Source organism: Telmatherina bonti (assembly GCF_933228915.1).
Source record: "Telmatherina bonti genome assembly, chromosome: 16".
NCBI classification, from domain to species: domain Eukaryota; kingdom Metazoa; phylum Chordata; class Actinopteri; order Atheriniformes; family Telmatherinidae; genus Telmatherina; species Telmatherina bonti.
The window spans coordinates 1,624,805-1,652,139 of record NC_136614.1 but is presented as its reverse complement, the minus strand read 5'-3'; the positions used below and the strand labels follow the sequence as shown (position 1 = coordinate 1,652,139).

At 55.0% G+C, this 27,335-nt stretch overlaps 1 protein-coding gene across 2 annotated transcripts in view; it reads left to right on the top strand.

Moving 5' to 3' along the window:
• The first annotated feature begins 18,347 nt into the window (after positions 1-18,347).
• Positions 18,348-27,335, top strand: part of e2f6 (E2F transcription factor 6) — a 51,555-nt gene continuing 42,567 nt past the window's right edge. For both annotated transcript variants that reach the window (XR_013771617.1, XM_079255254.1), the window contains exon 1: positions 18,348-18,540. Coding sequence is in view for 1 of the 2 variants with exons in the window: in XM_079255254.1 (XP_079111380.1) it covers positions 18,430-18,540 (111 nt within the window). In the remaining variant the exon portion in view is untranslated. The remainder of the gene's footprint in view (positions 18,541-27,335) is intronic.

The window sequence follows — 27,335 nt, the reverse complement described above, 5'->3', positions numbered from 1 at the left end:
GGTGCCGCCCGGCTCCAGGTGTAACCCGGCTCCAGGTGCAGCCCGGCTCCAGGTGCCGCCCGGCTCCAGGTGCCGCCCGGCTCCAGGTGCAGCCCGGCTCCAGGTGTAACCCGGCTCCAGGTACCGCCCGGCTCCAGGTGTAACCCGGCTCCAGGTGCCGCTGGGCTCCAGGTGTAACCCGGCTCCGGGTTACGCTCCAGGTGCAGCCCGGCTCCAGGTGCAACCCGGCTCCAGGTGCGGCCCGGCTCCAGGTGCGGCCCGGCTCCAGGTGCAACCCGGCTCCAGGTGCGGCCCGGCTCCAGGTGCGGCCAGGCTCCAGGTGTAACCCGGCTCCAGGTGCAACCCGGCTCCAGGTGTAACCCGGCTCCAGGTGCCGCTCGGCTCCAGGTGCGGCCCGGCTCCAGGTGTAACCGGGCTCCAGGTGGCTCCAGGTGTAGCCCGGCTCCAGGTGCCGCCCGGCTCCAGGTGGCTCCAGGTGCCGCCCGGCTCCAGGTGCCGCCCGGCTCCAGGTGTAACCCGGCTCCAGGTGCCGCTCGGCTCCAGGTGCCGCCCGGCTCCAGGTGTAACCCGGCTCCAGGTGTAACCCGGCTCCAGGTGTAACCCGGCTCCAGGTGGCTCCAGGTGTAGCCCGGCTCCAGGTGCCGCCCGGCTCCAGGTGGCTCCAGGTACCGCCCGGCTCCAGGTGCCGCCCGGCTCCAGGTGCCGCCCGGCTCCAGGTGTAACCCGGCTCCAGGTGTAACCCGGCTCCAGGTGCCGCCCGGCTCCAGGTGTAACCCGGCTCCAGGTGTAACCCGGCTCCAGGTGCCGCCCGGCTCCAGGTGTAACCCGGCTCCAGGTGCCGCCCGGCTCCAGGTGTAACCCGGCTCCAGGTGGCTCCAGGTGTAGCCCGGCTCCAGGTGCCGCCCGGCTCCAGGTGTAACCCGGCTCCAGGTGCCGCTCGGCTCCAGGTGCGGCCCGGCTCCAGGTGTAACCCGGCTCCAGGTGGCTCCAGGTGTAGCCCGGCTCCAGGTGCCGCCCGGCTCCAGGTGTAACCCGGCTCCAGGTGCCGCCCGGCTCCAGGTGTAACCCGGCTCCAGGTGTAACCCGGCTCCAGGTGGCTCCAGGTGTAGCCCGGCTCCAGGTGCCGCCCGGCTCCAGGTGCCGCCCGGCTCCAGGTGTAACCCGGCTCCAGGTGTAACCCGGCTCCAGGTGCCGCCCGGCTCCAGGTGTAACCCGGCTCCAGGTGCCGCCCGGCTCCAGGTGTAACCCGGCTCCAGGTGGCTCCAGGTGTAGCCCGGCTCCAGGTGCCGCCCGGCTCCAGGTGTAACCCGGCTCCAGGTGCCGCCCGGCTCCAGGTGCCGCTCGGCTCCAGGTGCGGCCCGGCTCCAGGTGTAACCCGGCTCCAGGTGGCTCCAGGTGTAACCCGGCTCCAGGTGTAACCCGGCTCCAGGTGGCTCCAGGTGTAGCCCGGCTCCAGGTGCCGCCCGGCTCCAGGTGTAACCCGGCTCCAGGTGCCGCCCGGCTCCAGGTGCCGCTCGGCTCCAGGTGCGGCCCGGCTCCAGGTGTAACCCGGCTCCAGGTGGCTCCAGGTGTAACCCGGCTCCAGGTGTAACCCGGCTCCAGGTGGCTCCAGGTGTAGCCCGGCTCCAGGTGCCGCCCGGCTCCAGGTGCCGCCCGGCTCCAGGTGCAGCCCGGCTCCAGGTGTAACCCGGCTCCAGGTGCAACCCGGCTCCAGGTGCAGCCCGGCTCCAGGTGCCGCCCGGCTCCAGGTGCAGCCCGGCTCCAGGTGCCGCCCGGCTCCAGGTGCCGCCCGGCTCCAGGTGCCGCCCGGCTCCAGGTGCAACCCGGCTCCAGGTGCAGCCCGGCTCCAGGTGCGGCCCGGCTCCAGGTGTAACCCGGCTCCAGGTGCAGCCCGGCTCCAGGTGTAACCCGGCTCCAGGTGTAACCCGGCTCCAGGTGCAGCCCGGCTCCAGGTGCAACCCGGCTCCAGGTGCAACCCGGCTCCAGGTGTAACCCGGCTCCAGGTGTAACCCGGCTCCAGGTGCCGCCCGGCTCCAGGTGTAACCCGGCTCCAGGTGTAACCCGGCTCCAGGTGCCGCCCGGCTCCAGGTGTAGCCCGGCTCCAGGTGTAACCCGGCTCCAGGTGCCGCCCGGCTCCAGGTGTAACCCGGCTCCAGGTGCCGCCCGGCTCCAGGTGGCTCCAGGTGCCGCCCGGCTCCAGGTGCCGCCCGGCTCCAGGTGCCGCCCGGCTCCAGGTGCCGCCCGGCTCCAGGTGCAGCTGGGCTCCAGGTGTAACCCGGCTCCAGGTGCAACCCGGCTCCAGGTGCGGCCCGGCTCCAGGTGTAACCTGGCTCCAGGTGCAGCCCGGCTCCAGGTGCCGCCCGGCTCCAGGTGTAACCCGGCTCCAGGTGCCGCCCGGCTCCAGGTGTAACCCGGCTCCAGGTGTAACCCGGCTCCAGGTGCCGCCCGGCTCCAGGTGTAACCCGGCTCCAGGTGCCGCCCGGCTCCAGGTGTAACCCGGCTCCAGGTGTAACCCGGCTCCAGGTGCAGCCCGGCTCCAGGTGCAACCCGGCTCCAGGTGTAACCCGGCTCCAGGTGCCGCCCGGCTCCAGGTGTAACCCGGCTCCAGGTGTAACCCGGCTCCAGGTGCCGCCCGGCTCCAGGTGTAACCCGGCTCCAGGTGTAACCCGGCTCCAGGTGCAACCCGGCTCCAGGTGTAACCCGGCTCCAGGTGTAACCCGGCTCCAGGTGCCGCCCGGCTCCAGGTGTAACCCGGCTCCAGGTGCCGCCCGGCTCCAGGTGTAACCCGGCTCCAGGTGCAGCCCGGCTCCAGGTGCCGCCCGGCTCCAGGTGCCGCCCGGCTCCAGGTGCAGCTGGGCTCCAGGTGTAACCCGGCTCCAGGTTACGCTCCAGGTGCAGCCCGGCTCCAGGTGCCGCCCGGCTCCAGGTGTAACCCGGCTCCAGGTGCCGCCCGGCTCCAGGTGCAGCCCGGCTCCAGGTGTAACCCGGCTCCAGGTGCCGCCCGGCTCCAGGTGTAACCCGGCTCCAGGTGTAACCCGGCTCCAGGTGCCGCCCGGCTCCAGGTGTAACCCGGCTCCAGGTGCAGCCCGGCTCCAGGTGTAACCCGGCTCCAGGTGTAACCCGGCTCCAGGTGCCGCCCGGCTCCAGGTGCAGCCCGGCTCCAGGTGTAACCCGGCTCCAGGTGCCGCCCGGCTCCAGGTGTAACCCGGCTCCAGGTGCAGCCCGGCTCCAGGTGCCGCCCGGCTCCAGGTGCCGCCCGGCTCCAGGTGTAACCCGGCTCCAGGTGCAGCCCGGCTCCAGGTGTAACCCGGCTCCAGGTGCAGCCCGGCTCCAGGTGTAACCCGGCTCCAGGTGCCGCCCGGCTCCAGGTGTAACCCGGCTCCAGGTGTAACCCGGCTCCAGGTGCCGCCCGGCTCCAGGTGCAGCCCGGCTCCAGGTGTAACCCGGCTCCAGGTGTAACCCGGCTCCAGGTGCAGCCCGGCTCCAGGTGCCGCCCGGCTCCAGGTGTAACCCGGCTCCAGGTGCAGCCCGGCTCCAGGTGTAACCCGGCTCCAGGTGCCGCCCGGCTCCAGGTGCAGCCCGGCTCCAGGTGTAACCCGGCTCCAGGTGTAACCCGGCTCCAGGTGTTTCGGACGTGCCGCAGCGTCGCGTGACGTTCTGCTGGAAATGGACGCATTTGACTGGAATCATCTGGTATTCATGAGGAACATGGCGACGCAGGTAAATCCACCTGCAGCCCGGCTGCAACGTCCCTCTTCACGTTTGGACGTTGTTGGAAATCTCCAGATGAATTCATTTAAACATCCCGGCGGAAGCTTGGCGGTGCAGATCCCATCCCCCCTCTGGACATCGTAGGAGACAATCTTCCATCCTGGACTTCCCTCGTCCTGAAGCTGGTGGGACGCGGTGTCCGCAGTGCAGCTACCACGCCGTCCTGCAGGCGGGGTCAGCCTATACGAGGAACGTTTGGGAGTATGCAATTTCTTATGAATCAAACTAGCAGGAAGCTGAGATCTTTGTACTGCTGCTGCGTTGTGTTTTGTAATTAACTTTTACTCCATTCATGTTTCTGACACGGGTTGGACAATGTTGGTTTTGTCATGTAGGACACATGTGGGACGCCTCCGTTTCCACGTTCTGGTGTTTTATCCCAACGGACCCTTACTGGTAATCATCCCCATTCTCCAGTCGTCACCGATCCGCAGCCGAGCGTTTCTTCAAACCAGAATTCTGATATTGGAGAAGACAGAAAAGGAGATTCAGCTCTGAAACCCGTCAACCACGTTCCTTCATTTACCTGCCATCATGTGGCAGATGCAGCCAGAAGTGTCCCGCTAGCCGGTCCCAGACATCCGGTGTTTCTCAATTCAGGGTCTGCACACCTCCAAGTGCGCAGACTGTGTAGACAACAAAGTGTTCTTCATGGTCTGCACACCGAAGTGGCTTCCTGCCAGGAAAATGAGAAGGCCTCTCTAGTGGACGAGAATTACCCATAGTGTTCCAGTCCTCCGTTGCCTAGCAACTACATAGGACAACTTTATCTAGTTACTGATCCCATTCTTCCACAAAAAGACACAAAAATAGTTTTTAAATGGCAGAAAATGGTGCCAGTAATTAAACTGTGATTTATTGTCATTTTCCTTTGTGTGTAAATGAGCAACATGAGGCGGTTTAGACGAGCTCTCCTCTGGCTGACGGCTCATCCTGTCAAGCTGACGTTAACTTCAGTGCAAAATAATCCTCGTTAGACACATATACAGTCGTCCTCATATGTATATATATATATATATATATATATATATATATATATATATATATATATAAATCCTTTGTTTTCACTAGTCAGGTGTTTTTTGTTCCTCCCTGTCAGACTTCTGCACCTGTTGTCTGTTGTCTTTCTGTCCTCTTCCCCCCACACAGCAGAGGCAGATGGCTGCCTGTCCTGAGCCGGATTCTGCCGGAGGTTTCCTTCCTGTTAAAAGGGAGTTTTTTCCTTCCCAGTGTGCTTGCTCAGGATGGGAGATTGAGTTGGACTCAACTCAATCTGTTGGTTTCCTTATATAGGCTGTTATGAATTGGCCTTCATTATGTTTTCCCCTCTGTCTGTAAAGCGTCTTGAGATGGCATTGCCATGATTTGACGCTATATAAATAAAGTTGAATTGAATTGAATTGAATTGAATTGAATTGACAGGTATTTTGTCCCACTGTTCATCAGAAAAATGCTCTAATTTGTTTTTTTTCTCATTAAATGATAGTGTCTTATATGACTGGATTATAATTTAACATGTTTAATTACTGTTCATTATTCCAGTCTCCAGTTATCTGAGTGACTGGAATAAATTCAGCCTTTTCTTTAATGAAAGGGGAAATAGAAATAAATAAATGATTACATAGAAATAAATAAATAAACGCTCTGGCTGGTGTGGTACCTACAGCGGTGCTCTGCTGCTCATTCTGTTCTATCAGGAACACAATGGATTCTGGGATAGGAGAGGGTGCTTAGGATGCATCTCTGGTAGCCTTGGTTTTAAGCTGATCTGGAGCCAAGCGAAGTGCGCATTTGAAGGGTGGATTCGAAGGAGCCTTTGAATTGAGACAGCACTTGGTGCGCCACGATGACACATGCAGCCGACGGATCCACACTTGGAAATGTGCAGACCCTGGACTGAGAAACAGCCGATGTTTAATGAAAGACTTCCTCACTGATTGTTTCAGGAGATAAATTCTCAACTACTGCGACATCTGGAAGAGTTGCATCTAATCCACAACGTTTGCTTCTAATCTAAAAAGTTTTCCTCTTGTGGTGGATTAAAGGCAAAGTCGAATTTCCAAACAAGAATTGTTCAACATTATCATCATAATAATATTGATAATAATGTTTCAATAAGATTATTATTATTGTTGTTGTTGTTGTTTCCTTCTACCTTTCCAGCCAACGTGAACAGGACATTTTCCTTTCAGCTTCGTGTCTGCAGCTTCCTGCCAGTAAACTTCTGTTTTTATGATTTTTTTTGTGACACCAGAGATGAGTTAAAGCACAATGCTCTTATTTAAATACAGCCAATATATTGAATCAGATGTAAAATATAAAATGTAAGAATTTACATAAATAGTCTCAACATGTGACATGCTCGAATGCAATGCATATGAGTATTTGTGACATCATGAATTGATGTTTTTCTGCTGTGATGAGGGTTTTTCTACAGTTTTCCTCCTCCAGCGTGGTGTATTTCTGCTGTATGGTAACGTGTTGCTACGTGAAATTTTCATTTACATAGTGAAGTTTTTACTATTTTTGATCATGCTGGTGTTGGCTTCTCTTTGGCTCTGAATAAATTTTGTGTTGAGACAATGATTACAAACTGTTGTTTTTTTTGGAAGCTGATTATTGTTCATATGCAAAAAAGCTGGAAACTAGTGTAATTTAAATGATTAAAATTAATTACTGGCAGTAATAAACAAAAAATCTGCCACTGAAAATAGCTGAATAAAGCTGTAAATAAACAAACTCTATTGAACCAGAATATTATTTTGTTAACTGGGATCAAATAAAAGCAAAAAGTTGCATTAATCATTTTTTCTCTTGGTTCAACATAATGTAAATAATTTGTATTTTTACTATTTAAAAATCTACATGTAAAACGAGCTGTTTTGGTTTCAGCACACATATTACCATCGCTTTTAGTTTATCATGCTTAGTATAGTCTTCCAGTTTCCCTTAGGATAACTGGTTACTCTACCTGTCTCTAGGAGTGAAGGTGAGTAGTTTGTCTGTGTGGTCCTGCGGTGGACTGGCGACATGTCCAGGTGTACCTGCGGTGGACTGGCGACATGTCCAGGTGTACCTGCGGTGGACTGGCGACATGTCCAGGTGTACCTGCGGTGGACTGGCGACATGTCCAGGTGTACCTGCGGTGGACTGGCGACATGTCCAGGTGTACCTGCGGTGGACTGGCGACATGTCCAGGTGTACCTGCGGTGGACTGGCGACATGTCCAGGTGTACCTGCGGTGGACTGGCGACATGTCCAGGTGTACCTGCGGTGGACTGGCGACATGTCCAGGTGTACCTGCGGTAGACTGGCGACATGTCCAGGTGTACCTGCGGTGGACTGGCGACATGTCCAGGTGTACCTGCGGTGGACTGGCGACATGTCCAAGTGTACCTGCGGTGGACTGGCGACATGTCCAGGTGTACCTGCGGTGGACTGGCGACATGTCCAGGTGTACCTGCGGTGGACTGGCGACATGTCCAGGTGTACCTGCGGTGAACTGGCGACATGTCCAGGTGTACCTGCTGTGGACTGGCGACATGTCCAGGTGTACCTGCGGTGAACTGGCGACATGTCCAGGTGTACCTGCGGTGGACTGGCGACATGTCCAGGTGTACCTGCGGTGGACTGGCGACATGTCCAGGTGTACCTGCGGTGAACTGGCGACATGTCCAGGTGTACCTGCGGTGAACTGGCGACCTGTCCAGGTGTACCTGCGGTGAACTGGCGACATGTCCAGGTGTACCTGCGGTGGACTGGCGACATGTCCAGGTGTACCTGCGGTGGACTGGCGACATGTCCAGGTGTACCTGCGGTGGACTGGCGACATGTCCAGGTGTACCTGCGGTGGACTGGCGACATGTCCAGGTGTACCTGCGGTGAACTGGCGACATGTCCAGGTGTACCTGCGGTGGACTGGCGACATGTCCAGGTGTACCTGCGGTGGACTGGCGACATGTCCAGGTGTACCTGCGGTGGACTGGCGACATGTCCAAGTGTACCTGCGGTGAACTGGCGACATGTCCAGGTGTACCTGCGGTGGACTGGCGACATGTCCAGGTGTACCTGCGGTGAACTGGCGATGTCCAGGTGTACCTGCGGTGAACTGGCGACATGTCCAGGTGTACCTGCGGTGAACTGGCGACATGTCCAGGTGTACCTGCGGTGGACTGGCGACATGTCCAGGTGTACCTGCGGTGAACTGGCGACATGTCCAGGTGTACCTGCGGTGGACTGGCGACATGTCCAGGTGTACCTGCGGTGAACTGGCGACCTGTCCAGGTGTACCTGCGGTGAACTGGCGACATGTCCAGGTGTACCTGCGGTGGACTGGCGACATGTCCAGGTGTACCTGCGGTGAACTGGCGACATGTCCAGGTGTACCTGCGGTGAACTGGCGACATGTCCAGGTGTACCTGCGGTGAACTGGCGACATGTCCAGGTGTACCTGCGGTGAACTGGCGACCTGTCCAGGTGTACCTGCGGTGAACTGGCGACATGTCCAGGTGTACCTGCGGTGAACTGGCGACATGTCCAGGTGTACCTGCGGTGAACTGGCGACATGTCCAGGTGTACCTGCCGTGGACTGGCGACATGTCCAAGTGTACCTGCGGTGAACTGGCGACATGTCCAGGTGTACCTGCGGTGGACTGGCGACATGTCCAAGTGTACCTGCGGTGGACTGGCGACATGTCCAGGTGTACCTGCTGTGGACTGGCGACCTGTCCAGGTGTACCTGCGGTGGACTGGCGACATGTCCAAGTGCACCTGCGGTGGACTGGCGACATGTCCAAGTGTACCTGCGGTGGACTGGCGACCTGTCCAGGTGTACCTGCGGTGGACTGGCGACATGTCCAAGTGTACCTGCGGTGGACTGGCGACATGTCAAGGTGTACCTGCGGTGGACTGGCGACCTGTCCAGGTGTACCTGCGGTGGACTGGTGACATGTCCAAGTGTACCTGCGGTGGACTGGCGACCTGTCCAGGTGTACCTGCGGTGGACTGGCGACATGTCCAGGTGTACCTGCGGTGAACTGGCGACCTGTCCAGGTGTACCTGCGGTGAACTGGCGACATGTCCAGGTGTACCTGCGGTGAACTGGCGATGTCCAGGTGTACCTGCGGTGAACTGGCGATGTCCAGGTGTACCTGCGGTGAACTGGCGACATGTCCAGGTGTACCTGCGGTGGACTGGCGACATGTCCAAGTGTACCTGCGGTGAACTGGCGACATGTCCAGGTGTACCTGCGGTGGACTGGCGACATGTCCAAGTGTACCTGCGGTGGACTGGCGACATGTCCAGGTGTACCTGCGGTGGACTGGCGACATGTCCAAGTGTACCTGCGGTGGACTGGCGACATGTCCAGGTGTACCTGCGGTGGACTGGCGACCTGTCCAGGTGTACCTGCGGTGGACTGGCGACATGTCCAAGTGTACCTGCGGTGGACTGGCGACATGTCCAGGTGTACCTGCGGTGGACTGGCGACCTGTCCAGGTGTACCTGCGGTGGACTGGCGACATGTCCAAGTGTACCTGCGGTGGACTGGCGACATGTCCAGGTGTACCTGCGGTGGACTGGCGACATGTCCAGGTGTACCTGCGGTGGACTGGCGACATGTCCAGGTGTACCTGCGGTGGACTGGCGACATGTCCAGGTGTACCTGCGGTGGACTGGCGACATGTCCAGGTGTACCTGCGGTGAACTGGCGACCTGTCCAGGTGTACCTGCGGTGGACTGGCGACATGTCCAGGTGTACCTGCGGTGAACTGGCGACCTGTCCAGGTGTACCTGCAGTGGACTGGCGACATGTCCAGGTGTACCTGCAGTGGACTGGCGACATGTCCAGGTGTACCTGCAGTGGACTGGCGACATGTCCAGGTGTACCTGCAGTGGACTGGCGACATGTCCAGGTGTACCTGCAGTGGACTGGCGACATGTCCAGGTGTACCTGCGGTGGACTGGCGACATGTCCAAGTGTACCTGCGGTGGACTGGCGACATGTCCAGGTGTACCTGCAGTGGACTGGCGACATGTCCAGGTGTACCTGCAGTGGACTGGCGACATGTCCAGGTGTACCTGCAGTGAACTGGCGACATGTCCAGGTGTACCTGCAGTGGACTGGCGACATGTCCAGGTGTACCTGCAGTGGACTGGCGACATGTCCAGGTGTACCTGCAGTGGACTGGCGACCTGTCCAGGTGTACCTGCGGTGGACTGGCGACATGTCCAGGTGTACCTGCGGTGAACTGGCGACCTGTCCAGGTGTACCTGCGGTGAACTGGCGACATGTCCAGGTGTACCTGCTGTGGACTGGCGACATGTCCAGGTGTACCTGCGGTGAACTGGCGATGTCCAGGTGTACCTGCGGTGAACTGGCGACATGTCCAGGTGTACCTGCGGTGAACTGGCGACATGTCCAGGTGTACCTGCGGTGGACTGGCGACATGTCCAGGTGTACCTGCGGTGGACTGGCGACATGTCCAGGTGTACCTGCAGTGAACTGGCGACATGTCCAGGTGTACCTGCAGTGGACTGGCGACATGTCCAGGTGTACCTGCAGTGGACTGGCGACATGTCCAGGTGTACCTGCAGTGGACTGGCGACCTGTCCAGGTGTACCTGCGGTGGACTGGCGACATGTCCAGGTGTACCTGCGGTGAACTGGCGACCTGTCCAGGTGTACCTGCGGTGAACTGGCGACATGTCCAGGTGTACCTGCTGTGGACTGGCGACATGTCCAGGTGTACCTGCGGTGAACTGGCGATGTCCAGGTGTACCTGCGGTGAACTGGCGACATGTCCAGGTGTACCTGCGGTGAACTGGCGACATGTCCAGGTGTACCTGCGGTGGACTGGCGACATGTCCAGGTGTACCTGCGGTGAACTGGCGATGTCCAGGTGTACCTGCGGTGGACTGGCGACATGTCCAAGTGTACCTGCGGTGAACTGGCGACATGTCCAGGTGTACCTGCGGTGGACTGGCGACATGTCCAAGTGTACCTGCGGTGAACTGGCGACATGTCCAGGTGTACCTGCGGTGGACTGGCGACATGTCCAAGTGTACCTGCGGTGGACTGGCGACATGTCCAAGTGTACCTGCGGTGGACTGGCGACATGTCCAGGTGTACCTGCGGTGGACTGGCGACATGTCCAGGTGTACCTGCGGTGGACTGGCGACATGTCCAGGTGTACCTGCGGTGGACTGGCGACATGTCCAGGTGTACCTGCGGTGAACTGGCGACATGTCCAGGTGTACCTGCGGTGGACTGGCGACATGTCCAGGTGTACCTGCGGTGAACTGGCGACATGTCCAGGTGTACCTGCGGTGAACTGGCGACATGTCCAGGTGTACCTGCGGTGGACTGGCGACCTGTCCAGGTGTACCTGCGGTGGACTGGCGACATGTCCAGGTGTACCTGCGGTGAACTGGCGACATGTCCAGGTGTACCTGCAGTGGACTGGCGACCTGTCCAGGTGTACCTGCGGTGGACTGGCGACATGTCCAGGTGTACCTGCGGTGAACTGGCGACATGTCCAGGTGTACCTGCGGTGAACTGGCGACATGTCCAGGTGTACCTGCGGTGAACTGGCGACATGTCCAGGTGTACCTGCGGTGAACTGGCGACATGTCCAGGTGTACCTGCGGTGGACTGGCGACATGTCCAAGTGTACCTGCGGTGAACTGGCGATGTCCAGGTGTACCTGCGGTGGACTGGCGACATGTCCAAGTGTACCTGCGGTGGACTGGCGACATGTCCAGGTGTACCTGCGGTGGACTGGCGACATGTCCAGGTGTACCTGCGGTGGACTGGCGACCTGTCCAGGTGTACCTGCGGTGGACTGGCGACATGTCCAGGTGTACCTGCGGTGGACTGGCGACATGTCCAGGTGTACCTGCGGTGGACTGGCGACATGTCAAGGTGTACCTGCGGTGGACTGGCGACATGTCCAGGTGTACCTGCGGTGGACTGGCGACCTGTCCAGGTGTACCTGCGGTGGACTGGCGACATGTCCAGGTGTACCTGCGGTGGACTGGCGACATGTCCAGGTGTACCTGCGGTGGACTGGCGACATGTCCAAGTGTACCTGCGGTGAACTGGCGATGTCCAGGTGTACCTGCGGTGGACTGGCGACATGTCCAAGTGTACCTGCGGTGGACTGGCGACATGTCCAGGTGTACCTGCGGTGGACTGGCGACATGTCCAGGTGTACCTGCGGTGGACTGGCGACATGTCCAGGTGTACCTGCGGTGGACTGGCGACATGTCCAGGTGTACCTGCGGTGGACTGGCGACATGTCCAGGTGTACCTGCGGTGGACTGGCGACCTGTCCAGGTGTACCTGCGGTGGACTGGCGACATGTCCAGGTGTACCTGCGGTGGACTGGCGACATGTCCAGGTGTACCTGCGGTGGACTGGCGACATGTCCAAGTGTACCTGCGGTGAACTGGCGATGTCCAGGTGTACCTGCGGTGGACTGGCGACATGTCCAGGTGTACCTGCGGTGGACTGGCGACATGTCCAGGTGTACCTGCGGTGGACTGGCGACATGTCCAGGTGTACCTGCGGTGGACTGGCGACATGTCCAGGTGTACCTGCGGTGGACTGGCGACATGTCCAGGTGTACCTGCGGTGAACTGGCGACATGTCCAGGTGTACCTGCGGTGGACTGGCGACCTGTCCAGGTGTACCTGCGGTGGACTGGCGACATGTCCAGGTGTACCTGCAGTGGACTGGCGACATGTCCAGGTGTACCTGCAGTGAACTGGCGACATGTCCAGGTGTACCTGCAGTGGACTGGCGACATGTCCAGGTGTACCTGCAGTGGACTGGCGACATGTCCAGGTGTACCTGCAGTGGACTGGCGACATGTCCAGGTGTACCTGCAGTGGACTGGCGACATGTCCAGGTGTACCTGCTTCTCACACAATGACTGCTGGGATAGACTCCAGCTTTGCCGCGACCCTAATTGCAGGAAGCGGTTCAGTTTCTGCCTCATATTTTTGCACAGTACTCCTCTTAGGCCTTTGCCAGCACCCCCAAAAAATTTATTTTCAAAAGCATCTCGATCTTGAATCCTTAGCTTTGATTTTCATTTTCTTAACCACTTGGTCCATTAAAGGGTCGCAGGAAGCTGGAGCCCAGCAAGCATCAGGCGATAGGCAGGTATACCTGGACGGGTCGCCAGTTCATCACAGAGAGACAAACTACCATTCAAGCTCACATACATGGGGAGAACATGCAAACTACACACAGACAGGCCACCATTAACCCCAGCCACCAATTTTGTCTCCACAAATGTCTTACAGTATTTACATAATTTGCAAAGACACTGCAGTTTCTCTCATTGAAATGAAGAATTTGGCCAAGACAAGGTAGGAACTCGGCCCACTTTGGAAAAATGCAGCCCAGCCATGCTTTCACCTAGGAACGTCATTCGAAGTTTAAACGGGTCTTGACCATAGACTGCGCAAAGAGGTGGAGCTGAGAGGGGAGCTGTGAGCGTCATGGTGGATGATTGACATCGAGCGAACTCCGAGCTTTCTGTAGCTAAGAGCTAACCGAGCTAACCCGGAGATAACAGGAGCTAACCAGCTAACGGGGGTAAGCGGGCTAAAGCTTAAAAGTCACGTTGTTAACCGGCTAAAAACCGCGGTTGTTCTATGTTCTTCTGACTTGAAGCGGGAGATCGGGTACCTGTCAATCAAAAGGACACGCCCCTAAATATACCGAACTTCGAGATTAAATTACTTTTAAATGGCGAGTTAGAAAAAAATTCACTCAACCCCAAGTTGTCATGAAAGTAAACCTGACCTATTAAACCTAAAATGGATTTTTGAACATGTTTATTCCTGCTGTAAACATGTTTATTCCTGCTGTAAACATGTTTGTTCCTGCTGTAAACATGTTTATTTCTGCTATAAACATGTTTATTCCTGCTGTAAACATGTTTATTCCTGCTTTAAACATGTTTATTTCTGCTGTAAACATGTTTATTCCTGCTTTAAACATGTTTATTCCTGCTGTAAACATGTTTATTCCTGCTGTAAACATGTTAATTCCTGCTGTAAACATGTTTATTTCTGCTATAAACATGTTTATTCCTGCTGTAAACATGTTTGTTCCTGCTGTAAACATGTTTATTTCTGCTATAAACATGTTTATTCCTGCTGTAAACATGTTTATTCCTGCTTTAAACATGTTTATTTCTGCTGTAAACATGTTTATTCCTGCTTTAAACATGTTTATTCCTGCTGTAAACATGTTTATTCCTGCTGTAAACATGTTTATTCCTGCTTTAAACATGTTTATTTCTGCTGTAAACATGTTTATTCCTGCTTTAAACATGTTTATTCCTGCTGTAAACATGTTTATTTCTGCTATAAACATGTTTATTCCTGCTGTAAACATGTTTATTCCTGCTTTAAACATGTTTATTCCTGCTGTAAATATGTTTATTCCTGCTTTAAACATGTTTATTCCTGCTGTAAACATGTTTATTCCTGCTTTAAACATGTTAATTCCTGCTGTAAACATGTTTATTCCTGCTTTAAACATGTTTATTCCTGCTGTGAACATGTTTATTCCTGCTTTAAACATGTTTATTCCTGCTGTAAACATGTTTATTCCTGCTGTAAACGTGTTTATTTTTGCTGTAAACATGTTTATTTCTGCTGTGAAGTTGGTCTTTTTAACATGGGAGTCTATGGGGATTTGTTTTGCAGCCCCTAGTGGATGAGGCTGGACCAGAAACTAACAAGCTAAATTAGAAACAGAAATAAATATATAAATATAAAATAAATCCCCTCCCTGAGCCGTCACCTTATGGTGGTGGAGGGGTATGTGCGTCCCGAAGATCCTAGCAGCTATGTTGTCGGGGGCTTTATGCCCCTGGTAGGGTCACCATGGAAACAGGTGTCTAGGAGAGGGACCAGACCAAGCACGGATCATCAACCTCTATGATGACGACAAACCTGGGCATAAATGTTCCCTTGCCGGGACGCGGGTTACCGGGACCCCCCTCTGGAGCCAGGCCTGGAGGTGGGGTACGAGCGCGAGTGTCTGGTGGCCGGGCCTTCGCCCATGGGGCCCATTCGGGCTCAGCCTGAAAGGGTTACATGGGCCCCACCTCCCGTGGGCTCACCATCTGCGGGAGGAGCCATAGGGGTCGGGTGCAGTGTGAGCTGGGCGGCAGCAAGAGGCGGGGACCCTGGCGGTCCGATCCCCGGCTGCAGAAGCTGGCTCTAGGGACGTGGAACGTCACCTCTCTGGTGGGGAAGGAGCCTGAGCTTGTGCGCAAGGTTGAGCGGTTCCGGCTAGATATAGTTGGACTCACCTCGACGCATGGCTTGGGCTCTGGAACCAGAACCCTCGAGAGGGGCTGGACCTTCTTCCACTCTGGAGTTGCTCATGGTGAGAGGCGCCGAGCAGGTGTGGGCATTCTCATCAGCCCCCAGCTTGGTGCCTGCACGTTGGGGTTTACCCCGGTGGATGAAAGGGTAGTTTCCCTCCGCCTCCGGGTGGGGGGACGGGTCCTGACTGATGTCTGTGCTTATGCACCGAACAGCAGTTCAGAGTACCCACCCTTTCTGGAGTCCTTGGAGGGAGTGCTGGAGGGTGCTCCTTCTGGGGACTCCATTGTTCTGCTGGGGGACTTCAATGCTCACGTGGGCAATGACAGTGAGACCTGGAGGGGAGTGATTGGGAGGCATGGTCCCCCCCCTCTGAACCCAAATGGTGTTTTGTTATTGGACTTCTGTGCTCGTCATGGATTGTCTATAACGAACACCATGTTCCAGCATAAGAGTGTCCATATGTACACCTGGCATCAGGATTCCCTGGGCCGCAGTTTGATGATGGATTTTGTAGTCGTATCGTCGGACCTGCGGCCACATGCCTTGGACACTCGGGTGAAGAGGGGGGCGGAGCTTCAACTGATCACCACCTGGTGGTGAGTTGGCTCAGGTGGTGGGGGAGGAAGCCGGTCAGATCTGGCAGGCCCAAACGTGTTGTGAGGGTCTGCTGGGAACGTCTGGCTGAGTCCCCCATCAGAGCGAGCTTCAACTCCCACCTTCAGCAGAGCTTCAACCATGTCCCGAGTGAGGCGGGGGACGTTGAGTCTGAATGGGCTGTGTTCCGTGCCTCTATTGTTGAGGCGGCCAGCCGGAGCTGTGGCTGTAAGGTCGTTGGTGCCTGTCGTGGCGGTAATCCCAGGACTCGTTGGTGGACACCAGCAGTGAGGGATGCCGTCAAGCTGAAGAAGGAGTCCTATCGGGCCTTCTTGGCCTGTGGGACTCTGGAGGCAGCTGATGGGTACCGACGGGCTAAGCGGCATGCGGCTTCGGCTGTTGCCGAGGCAAAAACTCTGGCATGGGAGGAGTTTGGCGAGGCCATGGAGAAAGACTTCCGGACGGCTTCGAGGAGATTCTGGTCCACCATCCGGCGGCTCAGGAGGGGGAAGCAGTGCTCCATCAATACTGTGTACAGTGGAGGTGGGGAGCTGCTGACCTCAACTCGGGACGTTGTGGGTCGGTGGAGGGAATACTTAGAAGACCTTCTCAATCCTACCAACACGTCTTCCGATGAGGAAGCAGAGCTGGTGGACTCAGGGGTGGACTCTCCTATCTCTGGGGCTGAAGTCGCTGAGGTGGTCAAAAAGCTCCTTGGCGGCAAGGCCCCGGGGGTGGATGAGATCCGCCCGGAGTTCCTTAAGGCTCTGGATGCTGTGGGGCTGTCCTGGCTGACATGCCTCTGCAGCATCGCGTGGACATCGGGGACAGTACCGCTGGACTGGCAGACTGGGGTGGTGGTCCCCCTTTTTAAGAAGGGGGACCGGAAGGTGTGTTTCAATTACAGGGGAATCACACTCCTCAGCCTCCCTGGTAAGGTCTATCAGGGGTCCTGGAGAGGAGGGTCCGCCGGATAGTCGAATCCTGGATTGAGGAGGAGCAGTGTGGTTTTCGTCCTGGTCGCGGAACAGTGGACTAGTTCTATACCCTCTTTGGGGTCCTGGAGGGGGCATGGGAGTTTGCCCAACCAGTCTACATGTGCTTTATGGACCTGGAGAAGGCATTCGACCGTGTCCCCCGGGGGCTCCTGTGGGGGGTACTCCCAGAGTATGGGGTACCGGACCCCCTTGTACGAGCTGTCCGGTCCCTGTACGACAGGTGTCAGAGCTTGGTCCGCATTGCCGGTAGTAAGTCGGATTCGTTTCCGGTGAGGATTGGACTCCGCCAAGGCTGCCCTTTATCACCGATTCTGTTCATAACTTATATGGACAGAATTTCTAGGTGCAGCCGAGGTGTTGAGGGGATCCGACTTGGTGGCCTCAGGATTGGGTCCCTGCTTTTTGCAGATGACGTGGTCCTGTTGGCTTCATCTGGTCGTGATCTCCAGCTCTCACTTGAGCGATTCGCAGCCGAGTGTGAAGCGGCTGGGATGAGAATCAGCACCTCCAAATCTGAGACCATGGTCCTCAGCCGGAATAGGGTGGATTGCCCTCTCCGGGTCGGGAGTCAGGTCCTGCCTCAAGTGGAGGAGTTTAAATATCTCGGGGTCTTGTTCACGAGTGAGGGAAGGATGGAGCGTGAGATCGACAGACGGATCGGTGCGGCGTCTGCAGTAATGCGGACTCTGCGCCGGTCTGTCGTGGTGAAGAAGGAGCTGAGCCAGAAGGCGAAGCTCTCGATTTACCAGTCGATCTACGTTCCTACCCTCACCTATGGTCATGAGCTGTGGGTCGTGACCGAAAGAACGAGATCTCGTATACAGACGGCTGAAATGAGTTTCCTCTGCAGGGTGGCCGGGCTCTCCCTTAGAGATAGGGTGAGGAGCTCGGTCATCTGGGAGGAGATCAGAGTAGAGCTGCTGCTCCTCCGCATCGAGAAGAACCAGTTAAGGTGACTCAGGCATCTGGTCAGTATGCCTCCTGGACGCCTCCCTGGTGAGGTGTTCCAGGCACATCCCTCTGGGAGGAGACCCCGGGGAAGACCCAGGACACGCTGGAGGGATTATATCTCTCGGCTAGCCTGGGAACGCCTCGGGATCCCCCCCGCAGAGTTGGCAAATGTGGCTGGGGAGAGGGAAGTCTGGGCTTCCCTGCTTAGGCTGCTGCCCCCGCAACCCGACCCCGGATAAGTGGTGGAAGATGGATGGATTTAAACCATTTTCACCACATTTAAATTTCAGTTTGTGTTTGAAGTGCTTCGGCTATTCAGCTTCTTTGTTGTTTCGGCTTTCTTCAGCGTTAAGTTCCAGTGTTGTAAAATGTCTGCCACACTGGTGCACCTATCAAGATTTGTTGAGAAACTTTTGAGTTTCACAAAAAATTGTTCATAACTGAACATCTGGTGGATAAACATCAGCACCAGATGGAGCTTGTCAGTTTTGTTTGTTTAAGAAACTTTTACTTTCTTTATTGTTATAAAAAGAGATGATTAAATTGTATAAAAACAAAAGCAGAAAAAAAGAAACGTTTGGATGGTGCCTGATCCGTAATTATGACCTCAACACGCTGCGTTTCCCTCCGTCCTTTAACTTCCGGGTGTGTGTGCGTATTTCCTGTGCGACCACCTGGCTCGTGGCGCGTTAACCTGGACTGGCACGGCTAGGTTCCGATCAACGGTTCGTCCCGGTTCGGGCAGACAGCAGCGGGTTGCCATGGTGAAGTGTGTCGTCTCGGGGTGTCCGAACCGCGCGGAGAGGAGGGGGGGCTTCAGCAGACCCCCCAAGAGGTTTTTCAGCTTCCCCGCAGACCCTGCGCGCGTCAAGGTGGGTTCCCAGTTAGACCAGTTTAACCTAGTTTAACCAGTTAGACCAGTTTAACCAGTTAGACCAGTATAAACCAGTTTAACCAGCTCCGTGGTGTACATTGATTAAACATGCTCACGGGTTAGCCAGCAGCTAACGGCAGGAGAGGAGCCTGAAGCCCCTGCAGGGGGTTGGGGGGTGTAGGTAAAGTCTGGAGACGGTGGGTTAAAGGGTTAACCTTTACATTATGGGTCAGTTTAGGGTTAGGGTTATCAGGAAATGTCCCTCAGCAGTCTAAACCTATAGCAGCATAACTAAGGGATGCTAACCATCCCTAGCTATAGGACTTATCAAAAAGATAAGTCTTCAGCCTAGTCTTAAAGGTGGGGAGGGTGTCTGCTTCCCTAACACTAACTGGGAGCTTATTCCATAAGAGAGGGGCCTGATAACCAAAGGCTCTGCCTCCTGCTCGGCTCTTTGAGACTCTAGGAACCACAAGTAAGCCTGCAGTCTGCGAACGAAGTACTCTGCTTGGTATATAAGGAACTATGAGGTCTTTGATATATAGTGGTGCCTGGTTGTGGAGGGCTTTATATGTAAGGAGAAGGATTTTAAATTCTATTCTAGATTCAACAGGCAGCCAATGAAGAGAGGCTAAAACTGGAGAAATATGATCTCTCCTGCTGGTTCTGGTCAGGACTCTGGCTGCAGAATTCTGGATCAGCTGAAGGCTTTTCAGGGCATATTTAGGACAGCCCAGTAATAGAGAGGTACAGTAATCTAGTCTCGAAGTAACAAAAGCATGAACCAGTTTTTCTGCATCACTCTGAGACAGAATGTCCCTAATTTTGGCTATATTACGTAAATGAAAGAAGGCTGTTTTAGTAACCTGCTTAATATGTGGACCAAAGGACAGGTCAGGGTCAAATATTACTCCAAGGTTTCTCACTGTAGCACTTTTCTTCCCCGGGAATCATTAACTTGTGACTTTTTCTCTTCTCATGAAATTCTGTGTGAAATTTGGAGACTTTGATGCGTAGTGGAACATCTTTATACAAAGTGTGGGTCAGTACTTGATTAGAGTAAAAAATGTCTCTTTAATGTACTTAATTTCTACGTTTTTAATGCTCTAGAATAAACATTCATACAGATAGACTCAACAGGGTTCATACGGTCATGAAAAACCTGGAAAAGTTATGGAATTTTTAAATTAAATTTCCAGGCCCTGGAAAAGTTATTAAAATATTTATTTTGTCAGAAGTTTTGGAAAAGTCATGGGAATATATAATCAAATATCCAAATAAAATGTGTCTCTGTGAAAAGCAAGTTGCCTCGGGCAGTCTCTGTGTTGGTGGTGAAATTCAGTTTGGATGGTCGGGGAGACCGGCCCGAGTTCAGGGAACAGTGAAGGTGACCGCGACATCATGCCAGGAAAATGTCATTTTCAGAACAATGTGCGGCTGGACGGGACGCTGACCCGAGACGGCCACATGGAAACTTTCTGTTAAATCTTTTGACTGATCAAATCTGGGCGAATTGGCGCTCGTGAGGAAAGAAACACCAAGCTGGAGTTGCACGGGCGAACAGCGCAGTGATAAAAGGTGATTTACTGAAAGCTGGGGCATCCAGAAGCAGTTGTTCACACGGCAACGAAGCAGAAACTGTCCGCGTTTCTGCCAACAATGAAGTGCTTGAAGCGGAGACACTGTGGGTCCTAGAGGTGATGAAGTCACATCACATCAGGTCGTGCCAACACTCCAGCCGTCTTCATGTGACCATGTTCCCAGACAGCCAGATCTTCATGTGGCGGGAGCAAGTGTACATATCTATAGGCATTTTAAACCACTGTTGCTTTCCGAAGTGCGCCGGCAAACAGCGAATGTGTTGGGGGAGTCGAGGGGGTGTAGTCGCTGGGGTGTAGTCGCTGGGGTGTAGTCGCTGGGGTGTAGTCGCAGGGGGAGTCGCTGGGGTGTAGTCGCGGGGTTGTAGTCGCGGGGAGGGGAGTCGCTGGGGTGTAGTCGCGGGGGTGTAGTCGCAGGGGGAGTCGCTGGGGTGTAGTCGCGGGGTTGTAGTCGCGGGGAGGGGAGTCGCTGGGGTGTAGTCGCGGGGGTGTAGTCGCAGGGGGAGTCGCAGGGGTGTAGTCGCGGGGAGGGGAGTCGCTGGGGTGTAGTCGCGGGGAGGGGAGTCGCTGGGGTGTAGTCGCGGGGTTGTAGTCGCTGGGGTGTAGTCGCGGGGTTGTAGTCGCTGGGGTGTAGTCGCGGGGGGAGTCGCGGGGTTGTAGTCGCTGGGGTGTAGTCGCGGGGGGAGTCGCGGGGGTGTAGTCGCATGGTTGTAGTCGCGGGGGGAGTCGCGGGGGTGTAGTCGCATGGTTGTAGTCGCTGGAGTGGCGGCGTTGTAGTCGCGGGGAGGGGAGTGGCGGAGGGGAGTCGCTGGGGTGTAGTCGCGGGGTTGTAGTCGCTGGGGGAGTCGCGGGGGTGTAGTCGCGGGGTTGTAGTCGCGGGGGTGTAGTCGCGGGGTTGTAGTCGCTGGGGGAGTCGCGGGGGTGTAGTCGCATGGTTGTCGTCGCAGGGGGAGTCGCGGGGTTGTAGTCGCTGGGGGAGTCGCAGGGGTGTAGTCGCGGGGGGAGTCGCTGGGGTGTAGTCGCAGGGGTGTAGTCGCAGGGGGAGTCGCGGGGTTGTAGTCGCTGGGGGAGTCGCGGGGGTGTAGTCGCGGGGTTGTAGTCGCGGGGGGAGTCGCGGGGGTGTAGTCGCAGGGGGAGTCGCGGGGTTGTAGTCGCATGGTTGTAGTCGCGGGGGGAGTCGCTGGGGTGTAGTCGCTGGGGTGTAGTCGCGGGGGGAGTCGCTGGGGTGTAGTCGCGGGGGGAGTCGCTGGGGTGTAGTCGCTGGGTTGTAGTCGCAGGGGGAGTCGCGGGGTTGTAGTCGCGGGGGGAGTCGCGGGGGGGGAGTCGCTGGGTTGTAGTCGCAGGGGGAGTCGCGGGGTTGTAGTCGCTGGGGGAGTCGCGGGGGTGTAGTCGCATGGTTATAGTCGCGGGGGGAGTCGCTGGGGTGTAGTCGCAGGGGGAGTCGCGGGGTTGTAGTCGCTGGGGGAGTCGCGGGGGGTGTAGTCGCATGGTTGTAGTCGCGGGGGGAGTCGCTGGGGTGTAGTCGCGGGGGGAGTCGCTGGGGTGTAGTCGCGGGGAGGGGAGTGGCGGAGGGGAGTCGCTGGGGTGTAGTCGCGGGGTTGTAGTCGCAGGGGGAGTCGCGGGGTTGTAGTCGCTGGGGGAGTCGCTGGGGTGGAGTCGCGGGGTTGTAGTCGCAGGGGGAGTCGCTGGGGTGGAGTCGCGGGGTTGTAGTCGCTGGGGGAGTCGCTGAGGTGGAGTCGCGGGGTTGTAGTCGCGGGGTTGTAGTCGCTGGGGGAGTCGCTGAGGTGGAGTCGCGGGGTTGTAGTCGCAGGGGGAGTCGCTGGGGTGGAGTCGCGGGGTTGTAGTCGCAGGGGGAGTCGCGGGGTTGTAGTCGCGGGGGTGTAGTCGCGGGGTTGTAGTCGCGGGGTTGTAGTCGCGGGGGTGTAGTCGCGGGGTTGTAGTCGCGGGGGTGTAGTCGCGGGGGGAGTCGCTGGGGTGTAGTCGCATGGTTGTAGTCGCGGGGGGAGTCGCTGGGGTGTAGTCGCTGGGGTGTAGTCACATGGTTGTAGTCGCGGGGGGAGTCGCTGGGGTGTAGTCGCGGAGAATCACCGGTGAAAAGTATCTGGACTCCGGCGTGTCTGGAGATAAACTGAGGATAAACTGGGATAAACTGGGATAAACTGGGGATAAACTGGGATAAACTGGGATAAACTGGGGATAAACTGGGGATAAACTGGGGAGAAACTGGGGATAAACTGAGGATAAACTGGGGATAAACTGGGGATAAACTGGGATAAACAGGATAAACTGAGGATAAACTGAGGAAAAACGGGATAAACTGGGGATAAACTGGGATAAACTGGGATAAACTGGGGATAAACTGGGGAGAAACTGGGGATAAACTGAGGATAAACTGGGGATAAACTGGGATAAACAGGATAAACTGAGGATAAACTGAGATAAACTGGGATAAACTGGGATAAACTGGGGAGAAACTGGGGAGAAACTGGGGAGAAACTGGGGATAAACTGAGGAAAAACTGGGGATAAACTGCGGATAAATTGGGGATAAATTGGGAATAAACTGAGGATAATCTGGGATAAACTGAGGATAAACTGGGGATAAACTGGGGATTAACTGAGGACAAACTGGGGATTAACTGAGGATAAACTGGGATAAACTGAGGATAAACTGAGGATAAACTGGGATAAACTGAGGATAAACTGGGGATAAACTGAGGATAAACTGGGGATAAATTGGGATAAATTGGGATAAACTGGGATAAACTGGGGATAAACTGAGGATAACCTGGGATAAACTGGGGATAACTGGGATAAACTGGGGATAAACTGAGGATAAACTGGGATAAACTGGGGATAAACTGGGGATTAACTGAGGATAAACTGGGATAAACTGAGGATAAACTGGGATAAACTGGGGATAAACTGGGGATTAACTTGGGATAAACTGAGGATAAACTGGGGATAAACTGGGAATAAACTGGGGATAAACTGGGGATTAACTGGGGATTAACTGAGGATAAACTGGGATTAACTGAGGATAAACTGAGGATAAACTGGGGATAAACTGAGGATAAACTGGGGATTAACTGAGGATAAACTGGGATAAACTGGGGATTAACTGAGGATAAACTGGGATAAACTGAGGATAAACTGAGGATAAACGGGATAAACTGGGGATAAACTGAGGATAAACTGAGGATAAACTGAGGATAAACTGGGATAAACTGGGATAAACTGAGGATAAACTGGGATAAACTGAGGATAAACTGAGGATAAACGGGATAAACTGGGGATAAACTGGGGATAAACTGGGGATCAACTGGGGATCAACTGGGGATCAACTGGGATAAACTGGGATAAACTGGGGATAAACTGGGGATAAACTGAGGATAAACTGAGGATAAACTGGGATAAACTGAGGATAAACTGGGGATTAACTGAGGATAAACTGGGATAAACTGGGGATTAACTGAGGATAAACTGGGATAAACTGAGGATAAACTGAGGATAAACGGGATAAACTGGGGATAAACTGAGGATAAACTGAGGATAAACTGAGGATAAACTGGGATAAACTGGGATAAACTGAGGATAAACTGGGATAAACTGAGGATAAACGGGATAAACTGGGGATAAACTGGGGATAAACTGGGGATAAACTGGGGATAAACTGGGATCAACTGGGGATCAACTGGGGATAAACTGGGATAAACTGGGATAAACTGGGGATAAACTGGGGATAAACTGAGGATAAACTGGGGATAAACTGGGATAAACTGGGGATAAACTGAGGATAAACTGGGGATAAACTGGGATAAACTGGGGATAAACTGAGGATAAACTGAGGATAAACTGGGATAAACTGGGATAAACTGAGGATAAACTGGGATAAACTGAGGATAAACTGAGGATAAACTGAGGATAAAATGGGGATAAACTGGGGATAAACTGGGGATAAACTGAGGATAAACTGGGGATAAACTGGGATAAACTGGGGATAAACTGGGGATTAACTTGGGATAAACTGAGGATAAACTGGGGATAAACTGGGAATAAACTGAGGATAAAATGAGGATAAACTGGGGATAAACAGGATAAACTGGGATAAACTGAGGATAAATTGGGGATAAACTGGGGATAAACTGGGGATAAACTGGGATAAACTGAGGATAAACTGGGATAAACTGGGGATAAACTGAGGATAAACTGGGATAAACTGGGGATAAACTGAGGATTTAAAAAAAGGGGATGAGAAGGGGTGAGAAGAACTCTACCCTGTTCTACTCTACTCTGTTCTGCTCTACTCTGTTCTACTCTACCCTGTTCTACTCTACCCTGTTCTACTCTACTCTGTTCTACTCTACCCTGTTCTACTCTACTCTGTTCTACTCTACTCTGTTCTACTCTACCCTGTTCTACTCTACTCTGTTCTGCTCTACCCTGTTCTACTCTACCCTGTTCTACTCTACTCTGTTCTACTCTACTCTGTTCTGCTCTACTCTGTTCTGCTCTACCCTGTTCTACTCTACTCTGTTCTACTCTGTTCTGCTCTACCCTGTTCTACTCTACCCTGTTCTACTCTACTCTGTTCTACTCTACTCTGTTCTACTCTGTTCTGCTCTACCCTGTTCTACTCTACCCTGTTCTACTCTACTCTGTTCTACTCTGTTCTGCTCTACCCTGTTCTACTCTACCCTGTTCTACTCTACTCTGTTCTACTCTACTCTGTTCTACTCTGTTCTGCTCTACTCTGTTCTACTCTACCCTGTTCTACTCTACTCTGTTCTGCTCTACCCTGTTCTACTCTACTCTGTTCTGCTCTACCCTGTTCTACTCTACTCTGTTCTACTCTACTCTGTTCTACTCTACTCTGTTCTACTCTACCCTGTTCTACTCTACCCTGTTCTACTCTACTCTGTTCTACTCTACTCTGTTCTACTCTGTTCTGCTCTACTCTGTTCTACTCTACCCTGTTCTACTCTACTCTGTTCTGCTCTACCCTGTTCTACTCTACCCTGTTCTACTCTACTCTGTTCTACTCTACTCTGTTCTACTCTGTTCTACTCTACCCTGTTCTACTCTACTCTGTTCTGCTCTACTCTGTTCTACTCTACCCTGTTCTGCTCTACTCTGTTCTACTCTACCCTGTTCTGCTCTACTCTGTTCTACTCTACTCTGTTCTACTCTACTCTGTTCTGCTCTACTCTGTTCTACTCTACTCTGTTCTACTCTACTCTGTTCTGCTCTACCCTGTTCTACTCTACCCTGTTCTACTCTACTCTGTTCTGCTCTACCCTGTTTAGCTCTACTCTGTTCTACTCTAAGGTCATCAACAGATCCTTTTCTCCAAAGCCAGTTCTATCTGAGAGCAACACAAGCAGGGAATCGAACAATCAAAGTCGACTGGTGGTCAGACTGCTGAGTCCAGGTGTGTGTGCAGGTTCTGGTCCGGTCCAGTAAGTCTGGTCTGTGTGCAGGTTCTGGTCCGGTCCAGTAAGTCTGGTATGTGTGCAGGTTCTGGTCCGGTCCGGTCCAGTAAGTCTGGTCTGTGTGCAGGTTCTGGTCCGGTCCAGTAAGTCTGGTCTGTGTGCAGGTTCTGGTCCGGTCCAGTAAGTCTGGCCTGTGTGCAGGTTCTGGTCCGGTCCGGTCCGGTAAGTCTGGTCTGTGTGCAGGTTCTGGTCCGGTCCGGTCCAGTAAGTCTGGCCTGTGAGCAGGTTCTGGTCCGGTCCGGTCCAGTAAATCTGGTCTGTGTGCAGGTTCTGGTCCGGTCCGGTCCAGTAAGTCTGGTCTGTGTGCAGGTTCTGGTCCGGTCCAGTAAGTCTGGCCTGTGTGCAGGTTCTGGTCCGGTCCGGTCCAGTAAGTCTGGCCTGTGTGCAGGTTCTGGTCCGGTCCAGTAAGTCTGGTCTGTGTGCAGGTTCTGGTCCGGTCCAGTAAGTCTGGCCTGTGTGCAGGTTCTGGTCCGGTCCAGTAAGTGTGGCCTGTGTGCAGGTTCTGGTCCGGTCCGGTCCAGTTAGTCTGGTATGTGTGCAGGTTCTGGTCCGGTCCGGTCCAGTTAGTCTGGTATGTGTGCAGGTTCTGGTCCGGTCCAGTAAGTCTGGCCTGTGTGCAGGTTCTGGTCCGGTCCGGTCCAGTTAGTCTGGTATGTGTGCAGGTTCTGGTCCGGTCCGGTCCAGTAAGTCTGGCCTGTGTGCAGGTTCTGGTCCGGTCCGGTCCAGTAAGTCTGGCCTGTGTGCAGGTTCTGGTCCGGTCCAGTAAGTCTGGCCTGTGTGCAGGTTCTGGTCCGGTCCAGTAAGTCTGGCCTGTGTGCAGGTTCTGGTCCGGTCCAGTAAGTCTGGTCTGTGTGCAGGTTCTGGTCCGGTCCAGTAAGTCTGGTCTGTGTGCAGATTCTGGTCCGGTCCGGTCGGATAAGTCTGGTCTGTGTGCAGGTTCTGGTCCGGTCCGGTCCAGTACGTCTGGCCTGTGTGCAGGTTCTGGTCCGGTCCAGTAAGTCTGGTCTGTGTGCAGGTTCTGGTCCGGTCCGGTCCAGTTAGTCTGGCCTGTGAGCAGGTTCTGGTCCGGTCCGGTCCAGTAAGTCTGGCCTGTGTGCAGGTTCTGGTCCAGTCCAGTAAGTCTGGCCTGTGTGCAGGTTCTGGTCCGGTCCGGTCCAGTAAGTCTGGCCTGTGTGCAGGTTCTGGTCCGGTCCAGTAAGTCTGGCCTGTGTGCAGGTTCTGGTCCGGTCCAGTAAGTCTGGCCTGTGTGCAGGTTCTGGTCCGGTCCAGTAAGTCTGGTCTGTGTGCAGGTTCTGGTCCGGTCCCGTCCAGTAAGTCTGGCCTGTGTGCAGGTTCTGGTCCGGTCCAGTAAGTCTGGTCTGTGTGCAGGTTCTGGTCCGGTCCGGTAAGTCTGGTCTGTGTGCAGGTTCTGGTCCGGTCCGGTCCAGTAAGTCTGGTCTGTGTGCAGGTTCTGGTCCGGTCCAGTAAGTCTGGTCTGTGTGCAGGTTCTGGTCCGGTCCAGTAAGTCTGGTCTGTGTGCAGGTTCTGGTCCGGTCCGGTCCAGTAAGTCTGGCCTGTGTGCAGGTTCTGGTCCGGTCCGGTAAGTCTGGTCTGTGTGCAGGTTCTGGTCCGGTCCGGTCCAGTAAGTCTGGCCTGTGTGCAGGTTCTGGTCCGGTCCGGTAAGTCTGGTCTGTGTGCAGGTTCTGGTCCGGTCCGGTAAGTCTG